This window comes from Pinus tabuliformis, chromosome 4_2 (assembly GCF_031772625.1).
Source record: "Pinus tabuliformis cultivar Carrire ecotype Pingquan chromosome 4_2, CPIR1, whole genome shotgun sequence".
Classification (NCBI taxonomy): Eukaryota; Viridiplantae; Streptophyta; class Pinopsida; order Pinales; family Pinaceae; genus Pinus; species Pinus tabuliformis.
In genome coordinates this window covers 598,012,024-598,036,779 of record NC_142304.1, presented here as the reverse complement: position 1 = coordinate 598,036,779, position 24,756 = coordinate 598,012,024, and the positions used below count along the sequence as shown (strand labels likewise).

The 24,756-nt window shown below is 40.4% G+C and overlaps 1 protein-coding gene across 1 annotated transcript in view; it reads right to left on the bottom strand.

Moving 5' to 3' along the window:
• Positions 1-24,756, bottom strand: part of CPSF160 (cleavage and polyadenylation specificity factor 160) — a 424,028-nt gene that overhangs the window by 257,047 nt on the left and 142,225 nt on the right. The window contains exon 14 of the mRNA XM_089425698.1: positions 5,783-5,923. Coding sequence (XP_089281824.1) covers positions 5,783-5,923 — 141 coding nt within the window. The remainder of the gene's footprint in view (positions 1-5,782; positions 5,924-24,756) is intronic.

Here is a 24,756-nt window from a genome sequence, read left to right as displayed (position 1 = left end):
AGCAATGACATTGCATCACTCTACAGTGCTTCACTCCACAAGTGTTATCATCGCATCAACAGTGGTATGGACACTATTCTTCGATGGCTATGGCTCTCGCATGATCTGTATATGCTCTAGCTCTCGCATGGTTCCTCTGGCTCACTCACATGGTTTCTCTAACATTCATTCACAGTGATCTCTGTTTTGGAAGAATGGCATCTCAGAAAAATTACTGTGGCATTATATTTAACAGTGACATCGTTTTTATTTATGGTATGGATTGCTTGCATATGGATCGTTCCACAGAATAGTGGCATCGCATCTCTCTTATAGTGGCATCGCATCTCTCTTACAGTGGCAATGCATCATCAATGGCAACATTTCTCTTTATTATGGTTCGCTCTAAGGCCAAGGTCTGTATGTTGTGGTTCATTGACTCGTATGTCTCTGTGGCTGGGAGATCTCAAACTTCTACGGATCAATCTATGTCAAGCATTAAACTGACATTATTACCATACTCTGAGGTAAACAAATTATTTTTTGTGGCTAACTACTTGAGATAAGGTAGCGTTCTATATTACAGTAACCTCGAGAATCTTTATTCCTTTGACTTAGACACATGACAGTAATGTATATGACTGGAACCTTGATATATGACAAAGATCTCATAGTATAGTAGTGACAGTAAACCTTGACATTACAGTGTAGCAGTAAATTTGTTGTAAGACAGTGGCAGTAACCTGGTATGGACATCACCCTTGTTAACAGTATGTCATATCCATCACAATAGTGATTTTGATATGACATAGACAATCATAGTGTTACAAGCTAGTAGTGACCTTGCTCTAATGTGAAGGCAGTGACCTTGGAAAGTGACATTCCTCTTCTTATAATGGCAGTGATTATAGTTTTAAAACTCCGACTCCGACCCCGACTCGGCCGAGGATCGACTCCGGCTCCGACTCCAAAACGGTAATGACTCGGCCGGCTCGATTTCAATGACTCAGTCGTTGTAAAAAATACATTAAATATTTATTTTTTTATTAGAAAACATAATTTTAAATATTTTAAACATAATTTTAAAGATTTTCATTCATGTTTCCAAACACACAGCATTATAATATAGATGGAAGACAACATATGATCAAAGTAGGCTCATGAACCAATCCATTATATCAAAATGGTACCCAATGGCAATACATAGTCAACTGTCATACATGATCAAAGACTCAAAACAAAATACAAATAACCAAGGAGGCTAGAAATGGCCTCTACAACAAAAGTAAACTGTGATGGTGACCAGACTCCAATACTAGTACTACTGGCTAGTAGCCACTGCCAGAGGAGCCAAGATCATCTCGACCAATCTCTGGATCATCATCATCAGAGTCAGACAAGGGGCCCCATGGCTCCTCATCATCATCATCGTCTCCAACTGCAACTGTAGAAGTGGTACCACTAGCAGGCTGTGCAGCAGATGCAAGCTGAGATAGAGTAGATATGCGGTTGCGCTTCTGTCGTGGCTGAGCAGAAGAAGCACCTACAACTGGACTCCTTGCTGGCTGTGAGACTGAGGCTGGTGGATTGGGATCTGCATTCAACTGAACAGGCTGAAGTTGAACAACATGTTCAAGTTCAACTGATGTCTCCATATCTAAATCTACATCAAGATCCTCATCAGGATCAAACTCTGTTGGACGACTCTCCACTACCCAATCTGATGTTGGATCAATGTCTTCCAACACAATGGGATCTGAATCAGGTCTTTTGTTCAGCAAATGGTTTCGTCTGAGCCGAAGGTTGTATTGGACATAAACTAGATCATTTAACCGTTTTTGATCCAAACGGTTTCTCTTCTTTGTGTGAATCCTCTCAAAGACAGACCAATTGCGCTCACACCCAGATGCACTGCAAGTTTGACTCAAAATACGAATTGCAAACCTTTGCAATTCAGGACAATGGCCACCAAAGGCCTCCCACCATTGTGCTGCAAAAAACATAGGAGTGTAATGAGTTAGCTCAACAAAATTACAAATTATATCTAACTTTCAAATTATAAACGATTTAACAAACTTTAAAAAAAAAAGTAAAACTATTAAGAATTTGAAAATTGAAATTTTTGTTTACCTGGCTCATCTGCTTCTCTTGCAATCTTTGCTAGGTTCTTCCCAAAGGTACCTGATGCATTGCTGAAGATATTGGCCTGTCGGTGTATCTCCAGCTCATCAGACTCCAATGGGATCATGCGATCAATGCAATCAATCAGTCCATCTCTGACCTCCCCCCTCAAACCTCCTGACTCCTTAGATTTATAATGATACCGTGGGTTCAAAAAATACCCAGCTGCATGTATAGGGCGATGGAATTGATTGTTCCATCTTTCATCAATGATTGCCCAAATGGGCCCATACTTTGGCACTCTATCCTTGTATACTGTCTTTATTTGCTCCTTTGCTTGATCCATAGCCTCATAAATGAAGCCCATAGCCAACCTTTCCCCATCCACCAACCGCAACACCTTAACTAGTGGCTCAGCAAGCTTCACAATCTCTGTTGCCTTTCTCCAAAAAGTTTCTTCATGGACTTTCCTTTTCAATTCTTTGCCTTCCGGTTTGTTAGACCAATTGCTTTGATTCCATTCATCACTGGAAAACATCTTTTACAAGTTTCTATGTTGGGAAAGCATAGATTGCAATGTCAAAAAATGTGTAGCAAATCTAGCGATGGCAGGCCTAATAATATACTTGCCTCCAGTGTGTTTCCTCATGAGGCTCAAAACCAATGTATGATTGTAGTTAAATTTTGTTATGCTTTTGGCATGATCTATAGTGTTTTTGACCCAATCTAATTTTCCAATATCCTTAAGCATGAGGTCTATGCAATGTGCAGCGCATGGGGTCCAAAAGATGGTCTTGTGTTTTTCCTCTAACAGTTTACCAGCAAGAACATAGTTAGAGGCATTATCTGTGATGATTTGAACAACATTAGCCACCCCCACCTCCTCAACAACCTGATCCACTAGCTGAAACAACAAGTGGCCATCTTTTACCTTATCAGATGCATCAACTGATTTTAAAAACATGGTTCCCTGTGGGCAGAAGACAAGAAAGTTTATGATGGTACGGTTTCTTTGATCAGTCCATCCATCTGACATGATGGTACACCCTGTTCTTGCCCATGAGTTCCTGAACTCTTGCAAATACTCATTAATGGATTGAATTTCTTTCTGCAAACAAAACCCCCTTAGCTCATGCATAGTAGGGCCTTTGAAGCCTTTTCCAGCAGCATGTATGGCATCAAACATAGGCTCATAATATGGTGAACGAGCAGCATTAAAGGGGATATCAGCATCATACCACCATCTAGCTATGTACTCACAAGCAGTCTCCCTCAATTCTTTCTTCCAATGGTCATCTAAAGTGGGCTACATTTGAGCTTTACTAACTTCAAGACCATGTGCATCTGATGGAGAGGAGGGAGTGAAATAACTTTTGATAGTCACATCACCCTTTTTCAAATTCATTCTACCCTTTCCCTTATCTTGAACAGAACCAAAAGAGGGAGGAACATATCGGAAAGGGTTGGATGCCTCAGTTTGAGGGATAGAGGAAGAACCCTCAAAATCATAGTGGGGGCTGGTAGCCATCATTTTTTGTATCTCCCTCTTCCTCCCAATTTCAGCCTGTATGTCTTTTTGCCTAGCCTTATCTTCTTTAAATTTCTCAAAGCTGGCCAACAAATTCTTTCTAATCTCCCCAATTTCTGGTGAGGTACATGGGGTAATTTGGCCTCTAATCCCTGCCAAGTGTTGTTTCAGCCTATGAATTTCCCCAGGACCTTCCTTAATTTTCCTATGGCAAAATTTGCATTGCATTTGACTATCAACCATTTCAACATATGCCCAAGCAGGATCTCTTGCTCTAGGTGCGATTTTTTGTCTAGGAAATTAAAGCAAACAATCTGAAAATGAAAAAAAAAAACATTGATTCAATGTTCATTTATTTGACAAAAAACACTCTCTAAGCTTTCTAGATATGCACCTAAAATTTACTAAGCAAAAACAGATTTATAGAGGTGGAAAAAAATACCTCCAGGCACAAACTGCCTCCTCAAGCTTGCTCCAAGAATCAGCTCCTCAATGCTGCTCCAAATGGCTGCCCAAGAAGCTCCTCACTCCAGCTACAATGCTCCTCCAAGACTCCTCACTGCTGCTCCAAAACAAGCTCAAGAACTGCTCACTAACTCTCAAAGAAGACTCTCACTCAAATGCATAAGACTGTTGTGAGTGAATGAGAGCACTTGGGTGTGTTAAATAGGGTTTGGGAGGGGGAAATGGACCCCAAAAATCATTTAGCATATTCATATAACTGTTTGGGGTCCAAACCAAACAAAAAACAATTAAAAAATCCATTAAAAAATTATATTTTTTGTTGTTTACGTGTGCCTAAGCCGTTCCTTTGTGACTCGGCCGAGTCATTCAATGACTCGGCCAACCGGACCGTTTCCATGGCCGGGTCACTAAATTTGCTATTGAAATGGATCAACGAGGCCGTTTCGATTTCGAAACGGTCGTTTCTTAAAACACTGGCAGTGACTTGTAATGGATATATGTTGACAGTGATTCATGATGGCAGCAAATCTTCATGGTAGTGTTACTATAGTGATCTACAACCTTGCTCCTTGATGACCTTGCATGTATGGCAGTGTCTTGATGTGATATTACAGAAGTTTTTTTGAACTCATTTGGTTATCGGAAGTCAGTTCACAATCGAAGTTGTGAACTGACTTGGATTGGCCCTAGAGAAACCTGACGTACTAATGTCTCTCACTCTGGATGTACTCTATATCTCAGTTGAACAATTGATGGATATCTATTAGAAGAAGAGAATTGAATTCTGCGTTTTCCCCCGTGTCGAGCTTTGCCCTGGTCTCCAACCAAATCGTGGTATCTCTATTGTGCATGCTTTTATTTTGTTGTTCCTTACTGTTCCGCTGCATTGTTGATGTTATTGTTCTTTCTATATAATTACAAATGGTGTTATGATGTTATGGTGTGAATGCAACATGTAAACAATGAAAAGTTTGTAAATACATTTATCTAAAGCAAATAACAATCTATCTCTAATGAAAATTAACATGATACTTTATGCTTCTGTGTCAGAATAATGACCAAGATACACAAAAATGTATAGAAGGGTGTGTATGTTGGGCATTATGTGTACTTTTAATATGAACATTAGTACTGTGTTGAAAGACGCATAATTAATGTAAGCATTAGATGAAAAACCGCCATAACCATACTTGGGGATTATAAATGATGCCGCTGGCAATTTGTATAGTTGTGGGGGCGTGGTACATAAGCCTTACATGGGAAGACTATCTCAGCCTCCCTGTAACATATATCCATTGGAGCATTTACTTAAATGTTATATTCTCTCCAATCTTCTGTATTTAAAGAATGTCTGCACTCTTAAAAAAACTAACAAGCTCAGCTAGAAGAAAACTAAAAACAAATGCTTATTAGATGAAAAAGATTGAAAATAATGAAACACGTGTGTTCAAACTTAAATTCAGGGACAATACTAATCTGAAGAATAAAGTTCCAACCAGATCATGCATTCGACAATTATAATCTAGGATAACTATCAATTATCCCAATAGAGAACAAAATAAGCTTATACATTCAAACCACTTTAAAAACAAAGTATTTCTGCTTCTTCTCCAAAAGCAAATTATGACCACTGAAGACAATTTCTTTTAGTTTGCATTTAAAGTTCAGAAGATATATGATTAATCGTACCATAGTACGAGACTGCAAACTTATGATCAAATAGGCATGATATTCATCCTCTTCTGGCACTAGCTTTGCAGATTCAGATGCATGGCTACTTGAACCCTTGTGATATACCGTCCACATTCCTTTGCAACCCGCCAATTCAACCTGTAATCAAATGTCAATACTCATAAATTTTAATAGTAAGAAAGTGGGCAATTAAAAATACTTTCTCATGCAACCTGTTCTTTAATTGTCAATTTGAAAAAAGGATATTTTGATAGAGTTGAAAATTCAAAATATGTCAAACTTCAGACTTATTAATTTATAGATAATAAGTGTTTCTAATTGCTATAACTCAAAACTGAAGGATCAAATGAACACTTAGGAAGCATACCGTTGTCACCAGTACACCTCCCCACACTAGTGCTCACTAGCCTCATGGAGGAAACTCTAGTGATATGATACCAGAACATCTTCAACTATATCATGCAAAATGGCTTCAAATTTCTGCCCTTGAACACTTGAAACCAGCAAGCAAACTTCAGATTTACATGTAAGAATGGTATATCAGCATTTGTCATTGTAAATCGGCTATAAATTACTTCGGATTTGTGACACAAAGTTACAATCTGTGATATAAAAAGAAAAACAAATTATTCCTTTTATGTATTTTTCAACTGCTTCCTTCACTCCAATGGGCACTTTAAGAGAAGAAGAAAATTTTGATGAGGCAATTCTCACTCAACGCGCACTAGTTCAGAAGATTTCACAGCAAACCATGGTTTTAAAACCCGGCTGCTCTGAACAGAAAACCAGCCAAACAAGCCAGTCAGCAACTGTTGATGATCAAACCAAACTATCAACTCGATTTGGGGACCGGTTGGTGCCAGTTAGGTACCAAACTGGCCAATTTGGTCCCTAATCAGTACCAACCAGTGTGAACTAGCCCATTCCATCATAAACTGGCCCAAGTTAGCTCAAGTGCATGCAGCAAGGGTGTGGGTCCACAAATTGGGGTTTTGGGTGGTTTCTAAAGAAACCATGGACAGTTTCCCTCCAATTTTTGGCCTCCTAAACTTATAAAACCAGCCTTAAGCACCTATTTGCCTCACACTTCTCATGTCAAGCTTTTTGTGAACATAAGAGGGCTTGGAGCATTTTGCAACAGCAGCAAGTTTGGAGGTCCACCATGGCCCCAAAAGCCAAAGATGTTACATTGATTCATTGTGATGTTGTTGACATGCTCATCCGATGAGCATGTCAATAAGTTCAGTGAGCAGATCTAGCAGCAGATTTTGCAGTAGCAGATCAGCCCTTGGTGGAAATGAAAAGCACACTAAAAAGGAATTTCCTGAATTTCTCAGAGGGTTTCCAGATCAAGTTTCCAGGAGGAGATCTGAAATTTCTAGTTGCAATAGGCCATAGCAGTTTTGTTGGCCAGACAATATGAGCTTCAGGAGCAGTAGATCGCGTGTTAGATTCTGGAGGACTTCTGGATGGTTGAGCAAATTACCTTGCACGCAGAGTGAATACCGGAGAAGGGATATCTGGAGGCAATCAGCAGCAGTTTGTGCATTTCTAGAGAAAGTATCCATAGTAAAGAGAGGCAAGTAGGAAAGGGAGGAGTTTCTTATTTATTTCCTAGTTTTGACTCTTTAGTTTTCGCAGAAATGGCCACAGCAGGTCTCAGAGATCAAGATAGGCTTGATGGAGCCTCTAACTATCAAGTCTGGAAAGCCAAAATGAATTTCCTTCTAGATGAGCATGGTCTGAAGACGTATGCACAGAATGTGGTATCCATACCTACAAATCAGCAACAGCTAGAGAACTACAATAAGGAGATGGCCAAGGCGAAGAGGATGATCCTCAATGGAGTTCGAGATCATATAGTTTCGCATATATCTGGCAAGAACACTGCCAAAGAGTTGTGGGATGTCATCGCAAAGCTTTTTCAAGATCCGTCTGAGAACCAGATGATGCTTTTCAAGGATAATTTCAGGACCACCATGATGTAAAAGGTGACGGAGTGACTCCTTATCCCACCAGAATTCAAAATGTCCGAGATGAGATTGCAGCAGTTGGAGTGACACCTCCAGATAGTGAGCTAGTGCATACAGCTCTCAACGGTTTCACCAAGGAGTGGGCAACATTCGTTCAGGGTTTCACTAGACGAGATGAACTATCTGGATAGGATCCGTTGTGGAGTGATTTCACCCAGGAAGAGATGACGCTTGGTCTTGTTGAACGTAATACCAGCAGCAGCAGTAGCAAAGGACTGAAGATTGTGAAAGATGAGGAGAATGCAGCCCTTGCATATAAAGGGAAAGCGAAGAAAGGTCCCAATCAGGGACAAGCCTCAAAGAGAGGAGAACAGAAGAAATATATGTCGAAAATCAAATGCTTCAGGTCTGGTTTGTTTGGTCACTACAATACCGTGTCCAAAGAAGAAGGACAAGAAGGGGGAGCAGCAAGCAGCAACTTTAGTGGAGATCGACGAGTTCACCTCTAGGTTGGAGGAGTTCACATTAGCAACAGTGATACCTCTAGCTAGAGGAGGAGCTTGATACTTCAAAGTTGATGCAGATTCTTCATGAGGATCAGTACCCTTACTACAAGGGCCCATAGAATTTCAGTACCAGTTGGATCATATTATTCAGCAAGCGCAGTCAAATTATAAGGGACAATTGTAGAGCTAGTAGTAGTTAGTTACTGAGGGGCACAATGACAATTGAGCACAGATAGTTACTTAGTAGACAAAGAAGAGCTAGTTGCAGTTAGAGACTCAATGCATAGTTGCAAAGCCAGTTGTTGGGATTTGATTCTCAATTGCAATAGTTACAGCCCCAGCAGTAGCATGAGATCAGTTGCAACGCACAGCAGAGTTGGCAGCAGTGGAGATATCAACAACAGCAAAGATGCACGATGGATAAGCTATAGAGTTAGCAGATGAATCAGAGTATGCACAGTAGCTTGGTGGACAGTGACACTTTGTTAAAAATGTCAGACATCAACAACATGAAGAAAGATCTTACGGGAGAAGACAGAACACCTTCCCCGCAAAGAGGGAGTGTTAGTTTTTGTTGCATCGGACAGGTGTTCTAGTCTCGATTTGTGTCAGAGAGGCTACGAACATGAGATCTTCAAAACCTAGAAAAGTTTCGCGAGAAAGGCTTGCGAAACACCTTAATTAAATTATTTAACCATCATTAAAAATTTCCTAAGTCTAACCTGGGAAAATTTTGGTTAATTAATATTAGTTAACTAAGGAAAGGTGAGAAAGCTATAGAAACTTACACAGAATGAGTTTGAGATTATCTTAGCCATTGGTGGAGATCTAATCATGGTCATTGGTGAAGCAATGAACGATTATAAGAGCAAATTGATGGGTATGGAGATAGACACATCGAGAGAGAGCGAGAGTGAGTTCCTTGGGCAGCTCAAGTTATCCTGTAGCAGAGATTCAACAAGAGAAAATTTGAGACAGAGCATCAGTGATTGAGGGAGCAGCAACAGTGATTTTTGATGAAGTTCCAATGCGGGGAAGTCAGCAGCAGGACCACTGCATTATTTCTCAGTGAGGCTGCGTAGAAGGCTTCAGAGAGCAATTCAATTTAGCCAGACAGGAGGTCAATTCAGATGCTAGTGGCCGGAAGAGGTTCCAAGAGGCCAAGCAAGTCATGTCCAGTGGTTGAGTTAGCAAAATGACAAAATCAAAGTAGCCCCACAGGTAGTGCAAGTAGCAAAGGCTTACGCAAGGGTTTTGATTGGCCCAGACAGTGCTAGATTTTGGAGCAAGATCAGTTGTCGGGTGAGATAAATTGTCTCACAAATTATTTGGCCAGATTATTTTGTTGGAGAATTATGAGTTTGGGCATCCATATATTGTACTTTGATTTTACTGTGGCATAATAAAATACAATGTTCTGCCGAGTTTCCAGGTCGGGAAAACGCGCAAGAGAGGATACGCATAAGGGGGATGTGTTAGTTTTTGTAGCATCAGACAGTATTCTAGTGTCAAAACTTTGTGGAGAGGCTAAACCACACACTCTCACTAGGCTAAACTTTGTGGGAAGAAATACTTCCAAGGTACTCACTAGGTCAAGGCAAGAGAGGAGAAGGGGTTTCTTATGATTCATTCCAATGAATACTATGCTCATACAACCCTCAAATAAGTCCCTAAGGTAAGAGAGAAAGGCCTAGGTTTTCCCTCTTGGAGTAGAACTTACGGCAAGAGATTTTATGGATGAAACTCGGGCGGATGTCCACCAAACTTGGACCATATATAGCCTAGACCACGAGTTTGATGTTTGGACCAACGATGCATGAAGCGAGAACGTTTTTTGGAAACGGAGATGCGGAAGTGCCATTTCCCAAAAATCTAGGAAGTGAAGCATCTCGGAAGCGTCTACTATATATATATATATATATATATATATATATATATGCAATATCTATCTATCTCTCTCTCTCTCTGTGTATATATATATATATATATTATTTTGCATTTATATTATAAAAAAAACATCCAAAATGCCAAATTAGTTGTAGAAGACAAGAAAACATGCATATTTTTACATAAATCAAGATAGATATGGCATCCATTGTACATCAATGATTAATTATTCTAGCATCAACCACCTACAATCTAGATTCCTCTTCTCTTGTCTAGCCTTTGCCTCTATTTCAATTCTATAGGGATTTTAGTCAACATTGCCCAGTTTTGATCAAACAACTTAATCCAAGCCTTATATTATGGTAGAGAAAGTTTAACATGCCTGATCAATGATTTTGACTTGAGTGAAGGGTACATAATTGTTAAGGCCATGACAAAGGAGTTCAACAATCAATAACACCAACAGTGGGGTACATATAGGGTTTGGTGGTCTTGATTAAATGCCAATCACATGCCCTCATACATGATATAATCCAATGAAATGCCACAATCCCAATGATCCTGAAAAGTATTAAGTCTGATGAATTTTGAATGGGATATGAAATTCTATTTTCTCCATATGAATTCTGATGAGGTTGGAACCACTCTCAAACATTTTGAGTCATCTCATGGTAACGTTAAAAATTTAAGTAAAAGGACGGAAATGAAAGGTAAAGGAGAATGTTACTTTTACTTTAAGAATTTAACATTACCATTAGGGACCATCTAGGAAGCATGAAGGGTCACCTTGGGAGTATTCGGAAAGTGTAGTTCCTCACATAACAATTCCAAATTTCCAAAAAACAAAAACAAAAAATCCCCGCAAAACTGTCCACCTTCTCTTGGAACCGCCCGCGATCCGCAGTGGATACACACCTGAACCTCTACAGATCCGCACCCGATCCTTTCTGGATCGGCGGATCAGGCAGTAGGAACCGCAGATCGAGCGCCCACGGATCTAATTTTCCAAGAGTCGCCAAAAAAGGCGGAACTACGGATCCGATTTTCCGATCCACGATTTCGCCGAAGGTTCGATGGTGGATCCGTACGGGACACGGATCTGCCTCCAGATCCTTGGGGTGGGGGAGATGGTTCCTGCAACACTGGTTTGGAACCTCTGATTCCAAACAAATCACTTCCAAAAAAAATTGTTGTAAGCCCTAGATTTTCGCCATACCATTAGGGGACCGAAATTTAAGAGAAAATATGGGGAGGAGAAGAGTTGATCACCAAACATCTTGGACTAGTGCCTAATCCTTTGGGCTATGCGGTCTTATATGATTTAAAATTGGCCAAAACCATCCTTAAGGAGGCTAATGATTAATGCCCTAGCAACCAACCTTTAACATTTACTCACTCAAGATTTATGGATTTTCATGGAAGAAAGAAAAAATCTCATCCACTAGGAACATTAATTATTTTTCATGCAATGAGTAACATATGTAATTGCCAACCAAATAGATTTACAAAATTATATTCAACAAATTAGGGCATAAGCACATTTACTAGTTGCACAATTCCATACATTAGACATTATTCCAAGAGAAATATTCAACAAGAAGCACTTACAAATGACAATATGATATATCCAACCACAAATCATGAAGTAGCTTAAAAGAAGATCCAAAATTTTGAGCTCCAAATGTCAAAATGCATCAAAGAATCTCCAATAGTCTCCAAAGAAAAAGTGTGAGTTATTTTACAAGAGAAGAATTCAAGTGATGATGATCAGTTCTCACAAGCGAGACTCATTTCTATTTATATGAGTCTCTCTAAATCGAATTAGACTACTGAGCCCCCAAAATTATAAAATAAAGTGTTCAAAACAAGCCCTGGTCACAAGCAGACCAAGTAGCTATCATAAGTTATGAAAAAGATGAATTGATGATGTCATGATGAAGAAGGGTCATTTGAAGGCCTCGTTGAGTTCTCAAAGTGCCATGATGAGAGAGAGGGCTCCAATAAAGATGAATTATGGGATGGTCCATAATTTTCCATGCAAGCCTCGTTGAATTCTCTAAGTGCCATGGTGAGAGAGACGGCTCCAATAAAGATGAATTATGGGATGGTCCATAATTTTCCATGCAAGCCTCGTTGAATTCTCAAAGTGCCATGAAGAGAGAGACGGCTCCAATAAAGATGAATTATGGGATGGTCCCTGTTGACCTCTACCGGTCAACTACCCATGCAGTACACCCCCTTTTTCTTTGCAAGAAAAGGGCAGCACCTGATCAGCGTGTCCGTGCCATCCAGCAGTCATCAGCAGCTTGATCATTTTGATTGTAAACCCAGTCTGCATGTATGAATTGTAAATAATCTTAGCAGACATGAGTCGTGTATGTGTATTGCCTAGGTGGACCTAACTTTCTAGTGGTAATCTACGTCCTGGAAGGTTTTTCGTCTCACCGATCCATGGATCGGCAGAGTTTTCCTTCAAACCTTACCCCAAAGCCGGGATGGATTTTGTCATTAGAACTTTAGGAGAATCCTAGTGTGTTGATCTGCTAGATTATAGTTGTGTTGCAGAACTGGGTGTTTTGTGAGGGTCTGTATTAAGTGGGGTTGTCCCCTTGAGATGTAAATTGTAAAAAGTCATCATGAAATGTTTCTTGAGGGTTGAAAATGTTTTAAATCCCCTCGTGAGTCCTAAGTCCTAGGTCCTAGGTGATGTTTCCAAAGGCTTAGTTCGATGATCCATTTAAAAAATGAAATAAAATAATAAAATAAATAAAAATTAAGAAATTTAAAAATTTAAAAAAAATAAAATAAAAAATAATAAAAAATTTAAAAAATGAAATAAATAAAAAATAATAAAAAATTAAAAAAATTAAATAAAATAATAATATTTTAAGTGAATAAATCGACGGATGAGATCAAGAGATGTCTTGATCCTCATCAACGGTCGAAATCATTTCTACATGGATCATTCGAACTAGCCGTTGGGATCATTTCCTTTATATAGGGTCTTAGGTGGTCATTTCAGATATTCGATCTGTGAGTCAGTACTGGAAGAAGCTCTCTTGTAAATCTGTTTCTGGTTAATAAAAGAAGACTTTGGGGTCCATATCTTGCTGGTGTTACTCTCTTAAAATGCTGTGAGATCATTTCATTTTTTGCATATGTTATTTTCAGCCATTAATAATAGCTTTTTGTAGAGTATTGTGAGCACAGGTATCTTGTTCACTTGCTGGGGTTTGAGTGCCGTTAGGGTTTCTGAAGTAATGGCAGGTATCTCCATTACTTCCTGAGATCTAGCAGCATTTTTACCCTCTTTATTGACAGTTGTTTTGAGCTGTGCAGAAAACATCATTGAAGGAAATTTTGTGGGCGTTCGGGGAAGTTCTCGGCTGAACCAGCCAACTCCCGCAAGCATTTTTTGTTGAGCCCAGTTGGATTTGATCCTGGGTCTATCATTCGGTTTATTTATCTGATTTGCATGAGATATTTTCTGAAGTTCTTCACAGTGAAAACCTCAAATTTTTATTCTTAAAATATTTTCTGTGCTTACTGCTAAATCTGGGTTTCAAATTTTTCTGATCTAGGGTTTCAAAAATTTTTTGCTTTATGCAGTTTTTATTAGGGTTTAGGGTTTTTTTTAGGTTTCATTTTATCACATGAAAATTTTTCGAAATTATTTTTGGCAGGTAAATTCCCAATCGATTTAAGTCTTTCTCTGTCCGGATTTTTCCCCACGTGTTCTTCCAATAGCCGTCTAGGCTGCGTAATTGCAAACAGTGGACACCAGGTAGCGAAGATCATTCAACGCATTCCATCAGGCCAGCATCAGGACGTTTGGATGAAACTGCACTTCGTTAACACATTGACCATCAACCTGAAAGTGCCTACGCATTTGTTATAAATCACCACACTCCTGGTGCCTGAAAGCCATGTACCTGCAGTCTCGTGGCAAGTTCATTAGTTGACGGCAATAAACATTTGAGGAAGTTGCTGCTTCCACACCCCATGGCAGCATCGGTTTTTCAATAATTCGTGGCAACGACTGTATAAAAAAAAAAAAAAAAACCAATTTCATCCTAAGTGACTGCAATCTATCATCGTGCCATCGTCTGCGTGGGTTACTGCCTCCGCCGTCCAGCTTATCGACGTGCTGCCATTTCAACCTGTAGACAGAGTTACAATTCTTACACGCCCTATTCGACTGCGATCAAGGCAAGGCCATCTGTGCATCTAGGCATTGTATGCGTCTAACGCGATTGCAAAACACTGCATTCACCGTCGACCGAGACAGGGTATAATAAACGTAAACGCTGCAGCGTAAGTCCTTTAACGGTTTGAGGCTTTCGGCTGTGGTACGCATTCTTTTTCTCTGAGCCTGTCACGTTCCGTCGTTTTCTCGATTGTTCATTGTTTTATTCATCATACGACTTTATAAACATGTGATAGGTATTTGGCTTAGTTAAAGTTTTAAAAAATTTGGCTCACGTTTTCTTTTTTTTTAATTTTCTAGATTTAAATTTATTTAGGATATTGTTACATAGTTTCATTTTTCTTAGATTTTATTTAATATAAAAATGAGAGGTTTTGTTTTAACTTTAGACATAAGTTAAGTTTTAGATTAATTTTTTTTTATTCTTAGGTTTTGTTTGATTTTACAATTTTTTATTTTCTTTTAAAAAAAAAAAAAATTAGAGTTTTAGATTTAGATTATTTTAAATAGTTTCATTTTATTTTGCCTTTTAGGGTTTTAGGTTTAGATTTAGAATTTTGCTTTTTTAGTTCCAAAAAAAAAAAAAAAATCGAAAAAAAAGTATAAAAAATTTGTGGAAAATTCTCTTCGTCAGATCCAGTCATTTTCGGGATTTATCATCTTTCATGCTGAGATCTAAATTTTCAAGTCGAGATGCGAAATTGATATCTGGTTAATGGTTTGTGATTCGTGGTGGTTTAAAGCATTCATTTTTTTTAAATTCTCAATTGCTGGATATCGTTTTGGTCATTCTAAGAGCATTGTGATTTAGTTGATGGTAGATGATTGCTGTTCATGGTCCATATTTTTTCATATCATTTAACAAGTAATCATTTTAACCACCATCTCCTAAGGCACTGGTCTGCTAAATTAATCAAATCCATCGAGTGCTTTTTATATCGTATCTCGTGTCTCCCAACCAACTGGTCGACAGTTGGTCTCCTTATCTCACAGGGACTACCCCCCTTAGCCGCAGGAGACAGGCTTAAACGGAGGGATCGGGGATCAGAGTGACAGCCCCCGGTCTGAGCGTTGTCGTGTCAATCTGCGCGACAACAATCCCTAATTTTCCATGCAAATCATCATGTAGTGTCTATTAGAGTCGGTCTAGTTATCCCTCTGTCAGAGATCAAAGCTCTTTTTGCATTTCATGTTTAGGTGTCCCATCAATTTCACTTAGTTGCATTTCGTTAGGCATGCCATAACTCTGACGGGATGGTTTCTGTTACTCATTCCCCTCGTGCTTGGCACTGCTGGTTCAGGTCTATTCATAAAAACAAGTCTTCAAAGGTCATGTACAGTCCTGTTTCAAATTTCTAGGTCATAACAATGGTTCTTGGTCATTAGGTCTAGGTTTGGGTCAGTCTTGTTTTGCAAAGTCTAAGAAGCCCAGCAGGCCAGAGGGATGTTCTCGATAGGTGGTTACTTCAATAATTTCATCATTATACAGATAAATCAGGACTTTTCTTCAAAACTCTGTTTTGAAGACAAGTCTCATTTTTGTAAAAAATCTTCAAAAATTTTAGTCCTTGAATCGTCTAAGCGCAGCCTTGGTCTCCTTTGCCAGATCATATCACATCTATCCCTGCAAAGAATTGCAAAGAAAATCATTATTTCAACCAAATTTAAGGAGGAAACCAAAAAGCTCACAAGTCTATTAAATCTTGAAAAAGTGTCAATGACAAAACATTACAAAATGGGTCGTGGACCAAGCAAAAATTAAAAGTGAGTCTTTATAAAGATATTCCATGACATTTCAAACTCATTTTGCATGCCAAGAGTGAAAAACATCATTCCAAAGCGGGTTTGTGAGTTCGTGAGAAAATTGGAGCAGTTTCAGAGCGCGCGGCGCATTGAGCTGGGCGTGCGGCGCATCAGGGGAGCGCGGCACATCAGACAGTAAAACCCAGTGTAAAACTACAAGGGCGCGGCATATCAAAGGCGCGCGGCGCGTTGGGCGAAGTGCGCGGCGCACTAGGGTTTAAGCCCAAAAAACGCGTGAATTCACCTCCTCTTTGCATCAATTTGTCAGGTAGGCTCTCATCCACTGCAATTGCTTTGTATTTGATGATAAATGTGGTGGGTTCGTGGATAATGGCCGTTGAGACAAGATTTTGAAAGCCTCCCTTTGCCAATATGAAAAAATTGTTGTAGGTTTTGAAAACAATTTTGTGACCAAGATTTGTTCTTTTCCCAATTTCCCTTTATTCCTCATTCCCTAAAATCCACTCATTAATCCTACATTACAATCAATAAACCCCTAATCCCTTATCCCTATATAAACAAAAAAAAAAACTCCTTAAACCTATTCAATATCCCAAACCCTAAAACCCTATTCTCATATATAGATTTCCCCTCCTCTCCCTAATTAAATTTTATTTCCAAACTCCCTAATTCCCTAATGTTTACCCCTTTCCTAATACTCCCTTGTGTATTTGTTTTTCCCCTTGGTCACAGCATTTTTAGAACAAAAGAACAGTCTACAAGCGATTGAGCACACAGTTTACACATCAACATATATATATTCCAGCTATTTTGTCTTCAAAAACATGTCAGAGACCGAGTCAGTCTATGAGGAGGATTATGATAGTGATTCTACACCGGAGGTAAATGTGCCAAATGTGCCACAGAGGTATCACAAAGGTGGCAAAAGTGGTCAGCATGTCAGGAAGGAGCCTACTTCTTTGGCTCAATTGCAAGCTTGTCCACTTGCAATGGATTGTTTTTGGTATCAATCATGTTTCGAATACTGTGAGCTGATCTCACAAATCCAGCATCATCGGGAACTAGTCCGTTTATTTGTTCTACATTTACAGGATGGTCATGTAAACCTTGCCGGAGTGAATTTCACCTTATCACCCGAGACTATTGCTCAGGCCACTCGGATACCAAATGTAGGTGAGGAATGGAGTAAACGCCAGCTGTTAGACAGATTCTACTATGAGCCATATAACAAGCCTGGGTATATAAGACACTTGAGTGCAGTTTTTCCTTTCAGATTCCTGAGGGATGAGTATGCACCATTGATGAAACTCATCATTCGATATTTCAGTTGTGAGGGCAGATTCTCGCGTCTCTATGCATACCATGTCTGTTTGTTGATGCATTTCACAAGGGTACGTATGATGAACATTCCGTTTTTCATGTGTCGCAACATAGAGAGGATGGTGCCTTTAGTACAAAGGAAGAGCCTAGCACATCAACATAAGAGCATATATCATTATGCGTTGATCAAAATCATAGTGATGCATCAGTTGGCACAGCAGGGCATTACTTGGGAAGATTTCATCTCCCGTGATTATTTCGCAGCACTAAAGCCACCTCCCAAGATAGTTCATGATGAGGGAGCACCTTCACACCAGCCAGGCATTCCCGAGACTGAGCATATAAGTGCTCCTCCATATGTGACATACCAGCGAGGCCACAGGGCCTTATTTGCATCTACACGACGAGTACTATCTCCACCCGGGGTGGAAGGGGTCTCGTTGACTTCATCAGCACAGCGAGTGTTATCTCCACCTCGTGTGGAAGGGGCCTCGCTTCCGATAGCAGCACCGCAGGTACAGGATAGGGGCAAGAAGCCCAAGCATGAGGAGAGGCCTTCAGGTGAGCAATCAGGGTTTGTTATTATTCATGATGATGAGACAGCTTCAGAAACAGAGGAGGCCCAATATATCAAGATTATCAAAGAGCAAGAAACAGACATTCGAGCCTTGCAAATCCAGCTGGAGATGGCAAAGTCAAATATCAGGTATCTAGAGCAGCGGAATAAGCAGCTTGAGGACTAGCACGTGATCATAGAGCTACAGAACATCCGTGAGAATTGCCAAGCTACCCAACATAGAGAAATTGAGTTCACTTCTCTAGAGCAAGAGGTAAATGAGGATCGAGAGGCTAATCTCGAGAGGGTCAACATCTACTTGGAGGAGCGGCTGAAAAAGGCCAATAGAGACAATGCATTATTAAAACACATGGCTATGCATTACAAGGCCCGGAACCTAGTTTTCAAGGGGCGAATTAGAAGTCTTAAGGCAAAATTGAAGAAAGCGGTCAAAAAGCAAAAAAAGAGAAAAGGAGCTTGATCGTCTTCAGATTTTGGCCGAAGCCTCTTTGGCTGAGCATGGTACTTGATTGGGGACCCCCAGCCCAAATTTCAAGAAATTTGGAGAAAATTTTGTCCTAAAAACAGGTTTTTTGGCTCAACGCGTAGCGCGCTGCGCGCGACCCATAAGATTGGGAGGTCCAAATCACAAATGGCTTGCAGTTTTGGATTTGTCATGATGAAATATAAATGCTCAGTTATTGCCAAGGCATTTCATCAAGGTTTGGGTCCCCAAAAGGTCAAAAAACATGCAAAAAATGACCTCACTGCCCCTTTTTGGACACACAGGAAGCAGTCTTGGGAGAATGCACTTTTCGAGGGGCAAATGGACACCAGATTGGAAAATTCCACTTGGGTTGGACAGTAGACATCCAGACCTTTCCAATGAGCTATCGTGAGCTCAATTTGGATGCTGGGAAGTGCCCCAAAAGCAGGTGGAAAGGCGCGCGGCGCACAGGGTTTTTTGGCACAGTTTTCACCTTTCAGCTCAGAACTCGGCCAGTTTTCACTAGTTTCACTCCCTGAGATGATTTTTAACTAAACATGATGTAATTTGATGTATGTAAGGTAACATGGCACTTATTTATCTCCTTCTAGATGGTTCATTCACAAATTACCAAGAAATTAATGTAATGAATCAATTTCCTTCTTTTTAGAAGTAGGTTGTTTTGGTCAACTAGATTCTTGCTCCATGTTTAGAATTGGTTGAAACAGCTCCTAGGATGATCAACTCAACCCCTAGAAGCAAGGGAATGAGTTAGCTTGCCTATATTATGTATTTTCTTAGTCATTTTCATGGTTGGACTCTTGGGGAAAAGCTGAGACTCTATTGTACATTTCTACTTCAGCATTTTGGCAAAGGAAAGACCAGGGTTTTGCAGCACTCTTTGGAATTCATGTGGCTTTATGTCTTGATGGTGTGCTTCTTTCAGTGCTTGTAAGTTGTTATATGTATCATTTGCCTTCTCTCATCTTCTGTAATTGAACAAATGAAGTGTTAAGGTAGAATTCATAACTTGTATGCTCTGCCTTTAAGTTTGTTTGATCTTCTATGTTTTCTTCTGTTTAAGGAGAATTCTTGAGATTTCCTTGCTCTCCTTAGCTCCTCACCTGTCAGATCTATTCACCTCATTAGCTTTTAAGGCATCAAAACAATTGCCTACCTTGCTCCAATCAGATCTCTGCAAAAACTGTGTCTCATCCCCGCACCCAAAATTGCCTTTCCCTTCGACTCAACAAAAGCCCCAAAATCAACTTTAAACCTCTGCACTTAATACCTAGCCTAAGATTAGTTACAATTTCAGTCATCTCGAACCTCATTGGTTGTAATTTCCGAGATTGACCTGGAGAGAGCCCTCTCCTGTCCTCGTAGGGCTAGCTACGAGGCTGAGCGTGGTTTGATGTTGCCTTGAGTTTTGCCTTCTTCAGCCTGAGGCAGATTCGAGCGTTAACAGTGTCCATAGTGGTTTTGGGGCACAAACATTCGTCTCACGGGTCTCCTGATGAAAGATAAGTCTGTAGACTGCTCAAAATGAGGGCTGTAATGCTGGTGCCTACCCTCCCATGTATCAAGGGTGAGACAAACCCCCTCTGGGCCTTGGATCAGCTGCCCTAGTCATGCTAAGCCGGTTGGTGTTAGTTTTTATAGCATCAGATGTGTTCTAGCCATGAAATATGGTGGAGAGGCTAGAATACATGAGATCTCCAAAACCCATAAATAGTTTCTAGAAATTCCACCTAAAGATGACTTAATTATATTGTTAACCAATTTTAAATATTTCCTAGGTCTAAACTTAAGGAATATGGTTAATTGATTAGACTTAATTAAGTCAAGGTAAGAATTGTCTAGAAACTCACAAAGATCGACTTCAAGATAATCTTAGCCTTTGATTAAGATTTAATCTTGGTCGTTGGAGCCCCAACAGAGGATTCTAAGAAGAATTCGATGGGCACTTGGAGAAGATACACCAGAAAGTTTGATTTCCTTAGCAGATCGATTTCCATAGTAGCAGCAGTCAGTTGTTGGAGAGCAGAAGATCGAAGCAATGAGTGAGGGGCAGGGCCAGTGAGTCCGGAGGAGATTTTCCAGATCTGGAGAGTCAGCGACAAGAGGATTGAGTTTCTTCAGTGAGGCTGCACAGACGGAACACAAAAGCTTCAGAGGCAGCAATTTGATTTGGCTAGATAGAGGGTTGATTCAGTTCTTGGACACCAAGAAGTTTTCCGGAAGGTGCCAACGAGTCATTCTTGAGGCTAGATTGGACAAACGGCTTGAACAGTTGCAGTTCCAGGCAGAGCGTACCAGTGACTGCGCAGGCTTGACACAGAGGTTGATCAAAGGGTTTCATGGAGCCCATTCAAAGCCAGTTTTGGAGCTAGATCAGTGTCGAGTGAGACAAAATTTGTCTCACTAATTTTTGTGGTCAATATCTCCTGTAGTGGATTGCAAGTTTGTGCATCCAGATTGTACTTAGAATTTCACTACTACATGACCTTCATTGTTGCACCGGTTTTTCCACATTGGATTTTTCCGAGGACAATTGTCCAAAAATAACAGTGTCAATTTTATTGTGTGTATGCTAGTATTTTCTCAGTTTCCAACACTTTTTATTTCCATAGTTTTCTTTGTGAAGTTTGCAATGTGATTTATTTGATATTTGTCGTAGCAAATAAATTGTTAAATTAATTAACAATTAGAAGAAGTAATTCGAGTTGTTGCAATGGGATTCCAGTTTTGGAATTTTCAGCACGGAAGCTTAGAAGCAAAGGAAATAATTTCGCTACTCTGAAGGAGTAACAGGCCAAAATTCTTAGAGGCAATGCAGTGCTTAGACAGGTAGGCCGAGTTGTTGGGGGCAGGAATTCAATTTTCAATTGCAGGGTTGTAGAAAAATTGAGTAGCCTGTGATTCCAGCAATTAGAGGGAGCAACAATAGCTCAGATTTTCACTAAGCAGGTTCCTTGGTTAGACGCAAAGGATTTTTCAACAGCAAAATTTGTGTTGTGTGGAAGAGAAAAAGCACACACAGTGGAGAGAAAATTTCTCTCAGAGGGTGTCTAGCCAAGAATTCCAATTTTCTAGCAGCAAATTGGCATTTTCTGAGTGCAGATTCTCTCACTCTAGAAGGGAGTGCATATAGCAGAGCAGCAGCCAAGCAGAAGGAAAGAGAGAGTTTTCAACAGCTTTTGTGATGGCCACGACAGGGCTTAGAGATCAAGATAGGTTGGAGGGATCCTCCAACTGTGCCATCTCAAAGGCTAGGATGTCCTTCCTTTTAGATGAATATGGCCTGACAACCTACATGGACGATGTGGTAGCAGTTCCCCAAGATGCAGATCAATTGAAGGAGTACAGGAAGGAAATGGCGAAGGCGAAGAGGATGATTTTCGATGGAGTCCAAGATCACATAGTCTTGCACATTTTTGGCAAGAACACTACCAGGGAAATGTGGGTAGCTCTCTCTATGCTATATCAGAGTTCTGCCAAGCAGTGGAAGATGTTTCTCCTAGAGAAGGAGAGAACTATTAGGATGCAAAAGGGTGAAGGCATAGATCCCTTCCTCGCTCGAATTAAGGAGGTCAGAGATCAGCTAACAACCGTTTGGGAGGCACTCCAACCTAAAGAGCTTGTATGAATGGCACTAAATAGTATCTCAGATCACTGGCAAGTGTTTTTCCAAAGTATATTGGGTAGAGACACTTTGTCTGGTTGGGACAGCGTGTGGGCCGATCTCCAACAAGAGGAGATGAGGAGAGCTCTAGTAAAGAGCACCATCAGCGGTAGCAGTAGCAAGACCGTGAAGAGTTAGAAGGAAGAGGAGAATGTGGCCCTTGCATCAAAGGGTCTCAATCAAGGGCAGGGGAAGCTGAAGAAGAAGAGGAAAGACCTGTCAAAGGTTAAGTGCTTCAAGTGTGGCGACTTTGGCCACTACAATACTCAGTGTCCTCTCAAGAAGAAGGACAAGCAGGAAAAGCAGGACCAGCAGGCAACATCAGCCAAGATCGACAAGTTGTCCTCCAAGTTGGAGAAACATTTTGCAATGATGGCGTGAAAATTCTATCACTGCAACAACTAATTTATTTTAGCTACTTATTTCCGAATAAGTTATTTATGAAAATACTTCAGTAAACATTGAAATAAATTCTACTGCAGATATCACATCATAATACAAAAACAAACACATGCACAAGAATTTAACACATCGACACAAATATTTTGGACAAATGTCCCCGGCAAAACCCAATGTTGGAAAATCGGTGCAGCAAGCGAGGATTTTATTATTTAGCAATTCTTCAGTACAACTGGGTGCCAAACTGGCTTACCTAACAGAAAGAAAATTCTTCAGTATTTCCCCCAGTCTCAGCGTCAACCTAGCTGACCTTTGCATAGCTCCCAAACCCTCTACGTTAGCCCCCTGCCTCTCTGCAACAGCACTGGGCCTCTTTGCGTCACCCAAGCAGGCCCTCCAGTGACTGCGCAGTCTGCAGCCTCTGCGTCTACCTCTCCAACCTCTGTGTTGTTCCCTTGGTGTTGTTCCTGACTCTCTGTTTCGTACTTGCTACCTCCTATTGCTCTCCAGACCACTAGTTCGAATTTCTCAGCTATCCCTGCTCCAGAAATCGAACTGACTGGTCTCCCTCAGTGTGTTCTCCAATTGACCCTCGAGCCTCTTATACTTTTCTTGTTGGTCCTCCAACAGCCGTGATTAGATCTCCAATCAACACCTAAGATTAGATCTAATCAACGGCTAAGATTAGATTTGGCATGATCGTGATTTTTGGAACCTTCTAACCCAGTTTTATATTAATATCCATTAATATTTTATTTTTCCTAAGTTTAGACTTAAGAACTCCATTAAAAATATTAATTATTTTAATATCTTCCAAACGGTTAGAATTTGCTCAAACCATTTCTGGGTCTTGGAAATCTCATGTTCTTTAGCCTCTCCACCATTTTTCATAGCTAGAGCACATCCGATGCTACCCCAAATAAACACTCCCTCTTAACGAGGACTGTGCTCTAGTAATACTCCACACTCAGCATTACTCTGATCATACAGCATCGTTACCTGTGTTGATGCTAAGCCTCCCTGCTTAACCTCCTCTGCACTACTGCCCATGGCTCTATCACTACCACTGCTACATTTGTACTGCAGCTCCCTCTGCATATGTGTTGTTGTTGGTCCATCTTCCCAACACTGCAACTCCCTATGCATTTGTGTTGTTGCTGGTCCTTTTTCCCAACACTACATCTGCACTGCAAACTCCTCCTCATCATGTCGCATCATGCTATTGTTGACTGCTACTGCACTGCAACATCATACCCATTTTTGCTACTAAAATGGATTCTTTATCATCCCCATCTTCTCCCTGAAATAATCAAACTTAGTTCTTCCAAGGGCCTTGTTAAGGATGTTTGCCACATGTTCTCCTATAGGAGTGTAGCTCAACTATACAGCTCCTCGTTGGACACAGTCTCTGACAAAGTGACACCAGATATCAATATGCTTTGACCGACCGTGAAACACCGGATTCTCAAAGAGCTTGATGTAACTCTAATTATCACATATGATCCTGGTCGCCTCCATCTTTCTTCTGAATAGGTTCACAAGCAGTTTTCTAAGCCATATGGCCTCGCACGAAGCTATGCTTGCGGCCATGTGTTCTATCTCAGCTGAGCTCGGAGCCACAGATTTTTGTTTCCTACTGCACCAAGAGGTCATTCTTGATCCAATGTTGAAACAATACCCAGAGGTACTTTTCTGATCCATTGAACTTCCTGCCCAATCTGCATTAGTAAACCCACTCAATCTGATATCCTTACCCTTGGTGTACAAGAGTCCATAATCGACTATTCCCTGTAAATACCCAAGAACATGTTTGGATGTTGCCCAATGCGCCCTCTTCAGCTCCACCATGAATTCACTAAGGGTGTTCACAGTGCAGCAAATGTTTGGCCTGGTATTGACCAGATACATCAAGGACCCTATGAGTTGCGTGTATAAGGTGGGATGAACATCTTTGTCTCCTAATGCATCAATCTTCTTCCAATTGGTTATCATTGGAGTAGCCATGGGTCTACAGAATCTCTTCAGGATTTTTGTAGCATATCTATCTTGCCCAAGGAAGATCTCCCCCTTTTGCTACCAAACTTCCAACCCCAGGAAATAATGCATTCGTTCCAAATCCTTCATGTCGAACTCCGTGGCTAGATTCTTCCTGCAATCCCCTATGAGCCTGGATGATCATGTCAGGAA